The 12594-nt window shown below is 48.5% G+C and overlaps 2 protein-coding genes across 3 annotated transcripts in view; one reads left to right on the top strand and one right to left on the bottom strand.

The window, feature by feature from the left end:
• The window catches only part of COLGALT2 (collagen beta(1-O)galactosyltransferase 2), a 103709-nt gene extending 103081 nt beyond the window's left edge, over window positions 1-628 (top strand). The window contains exon 12 of the mRNA XM_028121576.1: window positions 352-628. Coding sequence (XP_027977377.1) covers window positions 352-628 — 277 coding nt within the window. The remainder of the gene's footprint in view (window positions 1-351) is intronic.
• An 8074-nt stretch (window positions 629-8702) lies between these two features.
• Window positions 8703-12594, bottom strand: part of RGL1 (ral guanine nucleotide dissociation stimulator like 1) — a 167376-nt gene continuing 163484 nt past the window's right edge. For both annotated transcript variants that reach the window (XM_088016804.1, XM_028121581.2), the window contains one exon: window positions 8703-11160. In XM_088016804.1, coding sequence (XP_087872930.1) covers window positions 10973-11160 — 188 coding nt within the window. In that variant the 3' untranslated portion in view covers window positions 8703-10972. The remainder of the gene's footprint in view (window positions 11161-12594) is intronic.

Here is a 12594-nt window from a genome sequence, read left to right as displayed (position 1 = left end):
ACAAAGTGATCACATTGCCCTCTCGTGATGGTCCAACAGAGCTTAAGTGTCAGCTTTTAGAGTAAGACCTGAAATTCATGTTTTAAACAAGTCCAACCAAATACAACAGAAATATCCTGACCTTTCTCTTCGTATGTTTGTTTAGATCATCTGAAAGCTTGTAATGAAACTGTTACTGTGTTTGTAGACTAAACTTTTCCCCAAAGGACACAACTTTAAAAATCATCAAAGGCCCCCATGGCAATGTAAGAGAGGACCAGCAGGGCCCCTCTGCTCCCCCCCCCGCCACCCCCGGTCCCCGTTCGCTAAACGCCCTACCTCCTCACACACCTGCACTCCTCTTGTTTGCAGAGCTGAGTACAAGGAGTATTATGAATCCAGGGACCTGAAGGCCTTCTCCGCCGAACCCTTGCTCATCTACCCCACACACTACACAGGCCAGCCGGGGTATCTGAGTGACACGGAGACCTCGACCATCTGGGACAATGAGACAGTGGCCACCGACTGGGACAGGACCCATTCCTGGAAGTCCCGGAAGCAAGGTCACATCCACCGCAACGCCAAGAACACAGAGGCCCTGCCGTCACCAACCTCCCTGGACGCTGTGCCTTCGAGGGATGAGCTATGAAGGCTCCGTGGGGGATTCACCACCCTTGAATTTTCTAACGGGCTATTTGTCTGTTTGCTCCAGCTTCTTCTAGTGGTCACAGTCCTCTAACCAAAGTGGTCTACTGTGATTGAGCAAAATTAATATATTCTTGACAGGGGAGGATAAGAAGGAAACTTAACCTAAATTTCCTAAGATGGCTAGAAGATAGGCTTTATGGCAACCATCGAGATAAACTTCAATCCAGACACCTAGCCCTTCAGTCTTTATTCGTGTGATACTGCTTCCTACATTAAGGATGAACAGTATGGCCCAGAGACTCATCCCTGAGAAAGGCAGTCACATCAATAAATGGGCAGGCAGGGCAGTCGAACCAACTGGACCACATCCGTTGGTCTCGTGTGACCTTGAAAACTTGTGTATGTAACAAGTTTGCGGGGGGGGGGGGGTTAAATCATTTAAAAGCAAATTAATTGGGCTTTGGTTTAAAGGAACTCTCTCAGGAGCCAGAGTGACCTGTTCACCTTAGTCTTTGTCATCCAATAGGGATCCAGTATTTGGGTCTGTCTGAGACTTGGCCTTTGACGATCATGGCAACTGAAGGGCTCCTAAAGAGGCGTCAAGTTTGCCATGCGGGTAGAGTTTAGTAGATATTTGAAGGTTTGTGTAGATATTTGAGGAAAAAAAGAACTCAGACTTTGGCCTTGTATTGTGGTCACTTGAGTTAGGATGCTCTATTTATGAAGATAAATTTAATATATAAAGGGGTTCGGGCTGGGGTCTAAATTGTGTCCCAGGGGGCTCTGTGCTGCTGCGACATGTCACGCTCTCCCCTCCACGCCTGAGCCTGGGAACGAACTGGGAGTGTGAGTTTTATGAGTCACTGTTAGGAGGCAGAGCACATTTTCAGGCCAGCAACTGGCCTTGCCTGGGTTTTTCGTTCTATTTTGAATTATTTATTCTACAAAATGTGGGGAAAATGTAAGATAAGGCAGAGAAACAGATTTTTCAAGCTTTCATAGCACCCTGGGGAGTAGTGAGTGTGCAATCTGGTTCTCCTGCATTTCCCAGCCTGGCTCTTGCAGGGAGGCCTATGGAGTGGGAGATTCTCACCATCTGGAAACAAATGCTTTTCCATTTCAGTATACGTGCTGCCGAAGCGAGCACAATGCTTTTCCGTTTCAGATGACAGACTTGATCAGAAACAATGGACTGATCCACTGATTTAGGCCAACATCCAGGGAAGCTCTCGGAGTCAGCGCCCTGGGCAGATGACCTCCCCACTTTCCTCACAGAGTGATTTTCTGGAAAGTGCAGTGTTGGGCTACATATTCTCTGCCAGTTCCACAATCTGTGTTCCTCAGATATCTCATGATGGTTTGCCTCAGGTTTCTGTTCGCCCGCCTGCACGCAGTCAGACTTTGCCTCCAGAAATACCCTCCCCACACATTCCTCCCTGAGCTTCACACTTTGGGGCAGAGCCCATGGGCAGGGTTGCTGCGTGAACGCAGCTCAGTGCTCCCTGGTGAGGGCCCCCAGGCTGCGGGACAACAAGGCAGCTCGCCTTCCACAGAACACCAGCCTCAGCCTTCCTGCTTGACTTATCGTTGATACTCTTCCACACCGACTAGTAAGCAACGAGGCTGAGGAGGGGGATCTCAGCCGACCTCAGTCTTCACTGCTTAGACATACCTGTCAGAGCCTGACTCATTTTTTTTTTCTAGAAAAACAGAAAGAGCATCTGGGGAGCTAGTGAAAAACCCTTGGGTGGTCCCTAAGGTTTCCTTGGGTATTTTGTATTTTGTTTGCATATTTGAGTGCGTGCCAGTGTGCCTGACTTTCACGATATATTTTTTTAATAGGGTGGGAGGTGGTCGGGAGATTGGGAGTGGAGAAAGATTGAGTTGACTTTTGTGTGGTTTTGTTTAATAGAGAACTTTTTGTTTTCCTTTTGCTGTCAGCTGGTCTGATGGGTTTATGAATTCTCATTCTTAAAAGATATTGGTCTTAAATTCTAGAATTTTAGATTAGGACTGTTCTACTGTGAATAAAGTTCTGGCTCTGTTAGCCCAGCCTTTGCTTCCGCCTGCTCGGGTCTGGGATCCCAAGCAGTGCTCTTTCGTTGTGAACATTGTGCTCTGCACACACCTGCATTTGTTTTTAAAAAATCGTCTCTTCAACAATCCTAGGGTTCCTTGACCTCATTATTCTTCCTGCGTCCCCTCCAGTCTTAAGTCAAGACATTTGACCTTTGCAGCATCAGAGGCCTTTGCCTCCGCCATGGCACCTGCTCTTTGCCTCTGGAAGTTAAACATGGTCTGGAATCCCGATCTGGATCCCTCTCTGGATCTCGGGATCCAAGGTGGGATCTTCTGGACGATGAGCCTGACTTCAGCAGTGCTGGTGCTGCTGAGTGTGGACTGAGCACCTACGATTTGCAGAGGATACACTCCCCGGCCCTGCTTTGGGTTCCCTGGGCCCTTCTGCAGGAACTCTGGAGGATGAGAAAGAGCCGGCATCCCAGCATCCTACATTGCCTATCATGCCGTGTCATTTCAGGGAGGGGAAATGATAAACTACTTGCCTTCTAGAGATCTTTGTGAAAAATTAAAAAAAAAAAAAATAGCTCAACACTGTGATTATTTACTGGTTCTGCCAACACTAACCAATGGCCAACGCTGCTGGACCTTCCCGGACCTTGGCACTGGACCAAGGACGTCAGAGGCCAGAGATGACCATCAGTGCTGCTCAGCCCCATGGCAGACAAGAAAAGATGGTCACCGACCTTCCTGTTCGGTGGGAGTTGTTTTAGACTGCTGGGGGAGAGGTGGGTAAGCGGAAAAACTTTCTAGGCTGGAGAAACATAGGAGTCCCCAGTGGGAGGGTGGTAAGGGAGGGCCCATCTTGTAGTTTTGTGCTATAGGTCAGTCTAACCATTCATCGAAAGATACCAGCTTGTCCAAGGCCAAAGAACCTGATCCTGGGGCAAAAAAAAAAAAAAAGAGAGAGAGAGAGAGAGAGAAAATCCATGTTGGCCTCTGTGACCCCTCAAATTTCAGATCAAGCTTCCCCCAAACCAAGTGTGAGCACTGCCTTGTTTCAGGCCCTGTGCTGGGCACCAAGAATCTCAGAGGACGAGGAAAGATCCCCACTGCTGGGGGCGTCCACACGCCGGTGGAGCAGCCATGCAAGCAGGAAGGCTTTACGCCAGAGGCAGGAACAAAATTGTAGGACCTCAGGAAACCCGCTTCTGCCCAGGAACACTGTTGGGGCAGCTTTGCTGGGAAGGTGGCCGGGAAGGTGACAGTTGTGTTGGCTGTGGGGGTGTGAATGGGCATTTAGAGAGGAGGGTTGGGTCTGCTTTCTAGGCACTGCGAAGGTGTGGGGCTAGGAAGGGGCCTGCTGGGGAGCGATGGGAGACTGGAGGTTCTGAGAAGTCGGGGATGTGTTGGGGTAGGCGACAGGAAACAAGTTGAGACCCGGTCACAATGGCAAGGTACGTCAGCTACCCTCCCTTCCGGGGTTATCATCTGTTATGAATACAGAGGCCATTGTTTCTGGGGGAATTCTAGATTTGGTTACTTTCCTGACAAACAGTGCCGCGGTTTCCAGGAAAACGCTGGTGCCTAAAACGAGAAGTTCCCTTTCAGCTACAGACTCGGGGATCTTTTCCCTTACAGTGAAATAAGTGTAAAATAAAGGTGAGTTTTCCCAAGAGGTTCCTACAATGTGCTTTTGAGACATTCTCCCCAAGTAAACGGAGTAGTAGAGAAATGATCCAGAAGTTATATCCATGAATGGAGCGCCTGGGTGGCTCGGTCGGTGGTCGAGCACCCGACTCTTGATCTCGCTCCGTTCTTGATCTCAGGGTTGTGAGTTCGAGCCCCACGTTGGGCCCTGTGCTGGGCACGGAGCCAACTTCAAAAAAAAAAATGATATCCACGATTGACAAGAGATCAATTCATTGAGGAGTTAACTGACGACAAGGTGCAAATCAAAATGAGGCTGGTCATTCCATAAGAAAGTAGTCATGGGTGACGGGAAACAAAGAATAGGCAGCTTTGGAGAGAATCATTATGCCCATGTTGTATGTTTTGGGGTGAGGTTTATTATTTTACAGAGAACCTTCCCTCCAGGGCGTTCGGATTAAATGTGGCAGAGGGAGGAGGGCCAGGAGAGGGCCGTCGCCTGTGAGGGGGTCTGTCCGTGCGCAGGCTGAGGGCGGCCTCGGGTCCGCGCCAGGCAGTGAGACCAAGCTGAAGAGTCTGACGCGTGGTGGCCCGGAAGTCCTTTCTGGCTGGTTGGAAAAGAGAGAAAGCACACTTTGTCACACCCCCAGAGTGTGAAGGCACCGTGGAAAAGCCTCGCCCGCGGCTGGTCTGGGGAGAGGCTGACTGCGCGCAGCGCGCGGGGGCCGGCGGCCATGATGGTGGCCCCCTGGCTGCTGCGCGCTCCCGGGGGGAGCGACCCGCTGGTGTAAAGCCGCCCTGTCTGAGCTGAGGGTCCCTCCCGGGAAAGAGCTGGGCCGCCACACAGAGCGGGCGGGGGCTCCCGTGAGGGCCTCCACCGGATTCCTTCTGCGGTTGGGGGACACTTTTCTCACCAGGAGGCCCGCTCCCTGCTCCTCCGTCCGCCCTCCTCTGCGCTCCCCTGGGGAAGGGGCCCTCTGTGCCCATGGCCCTGGTCAGGGACGATTTCCACGCACAAGGAGGTGCTGCTGTTCCACAGGCACGGGGGGCGAGGTGGGGGGCAACGGGCCTCCGGCCTTTTCCTCTGGTTCCTCGGCAGGCCCTTCAGCTCAGCAAATCCTCTGTCGCTGTGAGCACCGGGCGCTCCACTCGAACCCTCTCCTGTATGATTTTCCCCTCCGGGTCCCTCCCTACTTCTCCTGGCAGGTGCCCCGGCCTCACTCCCTCTGCTGCAGGGCCTGAACTTGTCTTTTGCTCCCCTGTCCTCGCACCTCTCTCCTGGGCTCTGTGTGCCAGGGCCTGGAAGCCACCTCTGCCCGCTGCCCTCAAATTCCCTGCCACCACCCCCCCAACACACTCCCCTCTGCACAGGGCTTCCTCCCTTGGGCCAGTCTGAACAGTAATAGCCCCTTCAAGTCTTCACAGTCAGGGCTGGTGGTTTCCAAGGCAACTAAGACCCTGCAGATCACACCATCAACATTCAGACATCTCAACTCCTGCCAGGGGGCACGGTGGGGGCTTCTCTAAACTGCCAGTTGTACTTTGGGAAGAGGACACGTTGTCGTCGATTATTTTCTAAGCTTCTCTGAAGACCAGAGAGAGGGTGCTATCCATTACACTCTGAAAATCAAGTCCCCCCGCCACCCCAAGCAAGAACCCAGATGTCTGTCCAGTCTCCCCTAGGATGGGAAACAGCAGGGGAGCCCCCCCTCTGGACCAGCGGGGGTGGAAGCTGGCCCCAGAATTGCTCCAACGTGAGATTTTATGAAAACGCCCATTCCAGAGGGAGCCAAGCTGAAGAAACTACAGGGAGGGACATAAAAATAAACCCAGCAAATTAAAAATAAAGACAAAACCAATGCTCAGAGGCAATTCTTCGTTCTTTCCACCCTTTTTGTGGGCAGATGGGAAAATGGCTTTGGGTGGGTGCAGCTCAGCCGGTGTCACCCAAGCGACCTGTTTCTTTTCTAACATCTAACGTTTTTCATCTCTGTCTCTCTCTCTCACACAGAGCCCAATCCACAATGGCTCGGCAGGACCAACCCCAGATCCACAAAATCTCAAATATTGATTATTAGCTGATCAAACTTGATTCCTTGATGACATTTTGCTGGAGGCTTGCGTGTCAGATATTGTATAAACAAGGATCACAAATATATGTCTGGGGGTGAGCTAACAGTCTCATTTAGAATGCTTCTCCCATTTTGAAAATGGTGTCTTGATTTTTTTTTAAATGGCTGCAGCAATCCAGAAGTTTATTCACTTTTTTAAAAAATTTGATTTACTGGTACCCTTTGTGTAAGAAATTGGAACTGTACCACAAACTGTTGCTTTGGGATTAAACAATGGTGGGAATAAAAATGATTGTTTCTGAGAAGCCTAAGATAAAGGACTTGGGTACTGATAACTGGCTTACAGAGAGGCTGAGCCCGGTTCCAGTGCTCCTGGATGGCACCCAAGCCCTGGTCACATCCACTCCTCCTCTAACTCCTCATCCAGTTGGCGCTTTTTGCAGGAGGCTCTTCCCCTGCACCCACCCCATCCCCCAGTTGTGGGGGGGGGGTGCGGCGCAAGTTCATGGATCAGCAATGGATCCCAGTCATAGCTGGGGATCAAACTTCCAATGTCATCCTGATCCTTACGGCTTTGCTTCCTCAGCTGTGAGATGGAATAATGCCCAGGAAAACAGGTAGCAGTGCTCTGAGCAGCTGCAGGACGTTCCTTGGAGACTTTAAAGAAACAACCAGGTGTCCATCGAACCAAGGCAGCTTGTGTGAATTCTCATCCTCAGAAGGCTGGGAATGGAGCCAACAGACTCACACTCCACGCATTCTCTTCCGTTCTATGAGACTGTGAAGGAATATCTGTCAAGAGAGCCTCCTGGATTCGGTGCCCAGCCCAGTGTGACATGCACACAACGGGGTTCTGATAATTCAGAGCTTTGCCCCCTAACCTTGGGCGACTGACTTGACTGCTCTGGGCCTCAGCCCCCATATCTGTAGTCTGAGGGGATTGACTACAATTTATAAGATGGCTTCCAACTCTTAAGGAAATGTCAAATTCACTGGATTCCTCAAACTGTTAGATAAGTGAATTGCTTCCTCAGTTTTCTGGGTAGGGATGCTGAGAAACCACACCAAATCCTGGATTTCAAAATCTGAGCCTATAAGAATTAAATTTGCCTGGCTTCTATTTCATCTCAGATGAAAGAGATGGAAGAGTGGCAAGATGGATGCTGCCCGGCTCCTGGAGCCACTGTGAGGGCACAGTCCCTACGGAGAGCTGCCCGATTTGCATTACACCATGACGGGACAAAGCATAAAACTGTCGTTAAGTTACTGAGGTTTCATGGTTTTTTACTTCAGCTCAACCAAACCTAGCCTAACCCATCCCCTCTTCCAGAAGTATTTTGTTCTCAGATTCTAGCGGAAACAGCAGTGCAAAGGACGATGGAAGTAACTTCTCATCGTGGAACTGGGGGTACCTGCTGCAACCAGTGCCACTGCAGGAGCATCTGTAGAACAAGAGGATTGGCATCAGGGAACCTTCTTGATGCCACAGGTATCAGGGATGGAGCAACACTGTCTGCCTCCTCATGGTCTTGTGCTGCGTGATGTATTTGAAAAGGCTCCAAAGAAGGAAGTTTTAAGACACTATGTCTTTGGGCAGAAAGTAACTAAGCCCAGCTTCTAGACAGAGGCAAAACAAGGAGACCAGTTTTCTAGAATGATCTTAAAAAAATAGTCACCTAGTGCCAGAGACAGAAATCCCATTTCTTTTTCTGGTCCCACCCCATATTATCAATGATTGAAACACCTAGTTGGCTCTCTCCAAAATCCCACAAGGGTCCAGAAAATTTGAGGATTTGGATCCATTTAAGAATCCAGTGGACAATAATTCTGTAAACTCTTTGGAAATATGATGAAATGACAATAATGCGCCTCTGTCGAGGGGAGTTGGACTGGTTCTGATTGTCTTCTGGGAAAACTTCTTTCCTCCCTTCATACAGGCTCTCCTGGCTTCTAGAGCACCACGAATGGTTTCAAAAATTACACAGATGGTAGCAATTGCAGACCAGGGAAAAGGCTGTCGGAAAGGAGGCAAAGTACTACCTTGGATCCTAAGTTCAGGTTTTTCTTTAAGTGTCTCCCACCACATGACTCCTAAGCACAGCAATCTGGCAAGGCATCATACCGGATTGCAGTTTCCTAAGGATGTCACTCTCTCCCCCAAATGCTCGTGACATCACCAGTGGAGAGGATCCCCTCCTAACTCCACTGGCTGTCCCTCTGCTCCCCCCGAGCCATAGTGGGCTTGTAACAAGCTTACGGACACATCTGGATTCCAGAACCACCCCATGAATACTCCGGATACGAACTCAGAATGCACCTGATGAATACTCCAGATACAATCCCTTTGGGTCCGGCAGCACATGCCAACCAAGTCCCAAACCAGTTTATTAGTTTAACCAAAAGGTAAACAGACGATGGAGATGCAGAAAGACAAGCATGCGAGCAGCTAAAAGCATTACCCAGCTGTCCACCAGGAAACAAATTTAAGACATTGAAAGTGGCATTAAATAAATGAGGCTATGTTTTATCTACGTGGAATTTCCACTGTCTTTAAAAAAGGAAAATATATATATATATATATATTTTTACATTGCAGTATATAAATCTAGACTCTACATATACAGTACAATACACAGGGCAAGCACATAGGCGCGACACCTAGGTCTTTGCAGCCACACCCTAAACCAGGCCAAGGGTCCTATATTTTGTGACCCGCAAACCAAGAAATTCAGGCTGAGGATACATTTACTTCAATCTCCATGATGTCTAGCACTCTGGCCATCTCTCCTCCAAGCACAGAAGTACAAATCGGACGAGGCTTGCAAACTGAAGAAAGTGCTTTTTGACCAGCTGAAACCTAGTCCATCTTCTAATGCACAGTCTCCTAGATCTCCTAGAAAGACCTAAAGGAAATGCGAGGCCTTCCTGGCTCATTCTTTGGTCCACTGCCACACATCTCTAAACTTTCCCTGGTGTTTCTTGCAGATTTCATATGGCTATTTACATGACATAAATCTCACGTAACCTTGGGGAGCTGTCTTAACAGGATTAGGAAAAAGGAAGAAAAAAAGCTTCATGTTACAATCTATACTTCGTATCTGGGTTGGTTCTTTTTATTTTTGGAATAAAAACTGGTATTTTGAGAATTTTTTTTTCTTAAAAAGGACATTCTGAAAGTGCTTCTTACACATGTCGATATCCCACATTATGGCTTTTTAGTTCAAACCCCCAGCACAGCTCAGATTTGGAAGAGAGAGGGTGATGGTGTTCCTAGAGACAAAAACGTCATTTAACAGTAACACTGTGACAGCAATGGGGACCTGAAAAAAAAAATGTTATTGATTCCATCTGGAAGAAATGTACCTCATTAGAAAGGATTTAGATGATATACGTAGCCCCATTTCTTTCCCCGTGACTAGGCACAGTAATGCTATAGAAGTTAGTAAGTTAAACAGGACGCTGCTATGAGCAGGGAACATCTTCCAAGGGGCTACTGACAGAGCGCTCGCTGTTCAGAAAGCTTTCACAGGCTCAAAATGATCCAACAGAGTCCATTGCAGTAGGAATTTCTACACCTGAGGAACAAATTGCACGTAACAGAGAGGTACTAGGATCCAGATGGCAACAGACTCCAGACATACAGTTTTACATGCAAAAGGTGGCGATCAGAAATGGCAACGAAGTAGTGGCATTCCGAGACAGCTAAGAGTCCAAACGAGTCACCATTCTTTTGTGCTTTCTTTTCCGGCTGAGAAGCTACCAAAGAGCATGGCTACTTGCGCTGTAATGATTGTGGTCTGTTCGTTGGGGGGGCCGGGGGAACAGAAACACAATGCCAGAAATCAAAATGGGCTTGTGTTGACTCCAGAGGTGTCATGATGGCTGGACCGGCGGGTCAGATGGGCCTCCGAAGCTCCTCGTCGCCCTCCCTCCCTGGGGTCGCAAAAAGTGGCAGATGCGGGCAGAGGTCGAAAGCCCACTGGCTCATCCAAACCCTTTCGGAAGCGGCCTTTCATTCAGCCGTGGCCATTCCGGCCTCTGCAGCGCAGGTGTTCTGGTGGCACTTGATGGAGAAGGGAATTCTTCCCCTTTATAAACGTGGTTGGACTTCTTATAATACTGGCACAAAGGACACTCTGTATTCCTAGGATTGATTCCATTTATTTGGAAGGTAGGAGACTCGGTTTTCAGTTCTTTCTATTTCCCTGTAAAAAGTGACCTCAACATCCCAGGCCATTGTGCAAATTCCTTTTTCCATAGTCCAGAATATCCCATAAGTCCCTCATATATTTATACATATATACACATACATCCCTAATATGTGTATACATATATATATATATATATTTATAAAAGTGGATAGTTTTGCATTTCAGTCTCAAATAGGTCAAAGAGAATCAGTGAAACATTCAACCATTCCTTGTCAAACTCACCCCCGATTTTCCCACAATGCCTATCTTGGTGCCTTGCACACCATAGGTACTCAGTAAGTATCTGTTGACTTCACCAATGATCCTCTAACACTGGATGGTCGTTGCAATCACCACGGCCTGCTCTCAGCCCCACGCTGCGTTGGGCTAGTGAGGGGCCACCGGTCCCTCCGTTCAGAGGGTGATTTTGCTGTGCCTGTTGTTCCAGCAGCCCCGTTTAGCTGTCCTGGGCAGTGTCAAGCTGGTCCGGCTACGCAATTTCACTTGTTCTTCCATGGAGTTCTTTTTGCGCAAAATGAAGTCAAAGTTCACTTGGCTGTTCATGGCATAAAAGACGTTGGCCGAGTCCGGGATCACGAGTTCTAAAAGAGAGCAGGAGAGAGAAGGCAGTCAGCTGGTGTAGGTCAGCCCAGCACTGACCGTGGCAGGTGGAGATTTTGCCCAGCCACAAGGCAGGGACTCTGGTCCCGTGTCCCTGGGATGTGAACGGAACCAGGCAATGACTACCACCCCCAAAGCTGGCTCGCTTGACTCCTCAATCCCAATTTTAAAAAATGAAGGGCAAATACGACCTTAGAAATTTGACCCATGAACTAAATGTCCAATTGCAGACTATTCTAGCTAGAAGAAAGTGCAGCGGAAAACAAAGGCCAAGCGACATGAAATGATACTCCCAGCATCGCAGCCAGGCAATGGCAGAACCGGGACTCCAACCCAGGTGTCCTTCCTCCCACGGTCCACTTGCTACTCCAGCATGCAGCCTTTCTCAGATACTGAGAGACTCCAGTGACATGGAGGAGAAAAGAAAAATCTACAGGTTTTTCCAGAACTTTCTACTTGGAATATTGAAATATTTTTTGAAGTAATCCCAAATCAAACCAGTTTAATACTGAACACCATCCAAATAAGAATGTGTATATCTGTTAACATTTAAAGTGTATCTACTTCAGTGACTCCCAACCAGATAGCCACAATTTCTGAACAAGGACAATGCCAAGTATAAGATGAAATCATCAGGCAAAGTTATTTTAATTCATTTTTACATTTTTAAAAGAAGGTATATACTACTTAGCACTCAGGGGTAATGGGTATCTAAGGAAACCAAACAGGGGATAAAAGAGGGGAGATGGGCAAGTCTACATCGGTGGCAGTGGAGTGGGGGGGCCAGCAGCAGAGGCATCTGCTTGCAGGTTCAGTGAGGCTGATGTTAACTTCAAACACGGACATTCTATGGCAGGACTGATGCAATCAGGTTCTCAGTGACTCTAGTACATTTTGCACAAATGTTCCACAAAGAATAACTCCCTTAAAGTGTGCCCAATCTCCTGCCCACATATTTCTGGGTAAGTAATAATTCACCTCACAGCTAAATGTCACTTAGCACACCTCCAAAGTACTTGTGGGCACCTTATTTCTTGTTATCCTCACAACCACCCTGTGATGTATGAAGCTCTAGTAGGGTACTGCCTCCTTTTCACTGAGGCCCAAGGCCCAAGGAGGTCAAGCAGCCCACCTAAGACCACCCAAGTGGTGAAGAAAGCTGGGCCCAGACTACACCTCGGGGCTCCTGGTTCTTCAGAATCACCGGCCTCCCCTTAGCGTTGTTTTGTGGGCAACATGGTCAAACTCAAGAGACTACACTTTAGGCCTAGAATTTTAACTATAACGACAATAAAAGATATAACTGACAGGGGTTTGCCCCTCAACCGAGGGCTCAGCTGAACGAATGAGCAAACTCCCAAGAGGTAATTGAAAAATAATTTCCTCAGGGGCTACAGCTTTTCGTCTCTAGGAAA

The sequence above is a fragment of the Eumetopias jubatus genome, unplaced genomic scaffold (genome assembly GCF_037043125.1).
Source record: "Eumetopias jubatus isolate StellerSeaLion01/CBP00866 unplaced genomic scaffold, mEumJub1_p1.0 scaffold_12, whole genome shotgun sequence".
Classification (NCBI taxonomy): domain Eukaryota; kingdom Metazoa; phylum Chordata; class Mammalia; order Carnivora; family Otariidae; genus Eumetopias; species Eumetopias jubatus.
This window is presented reverse-complemented; position numbering and strand designations above follow the sequence as displayed.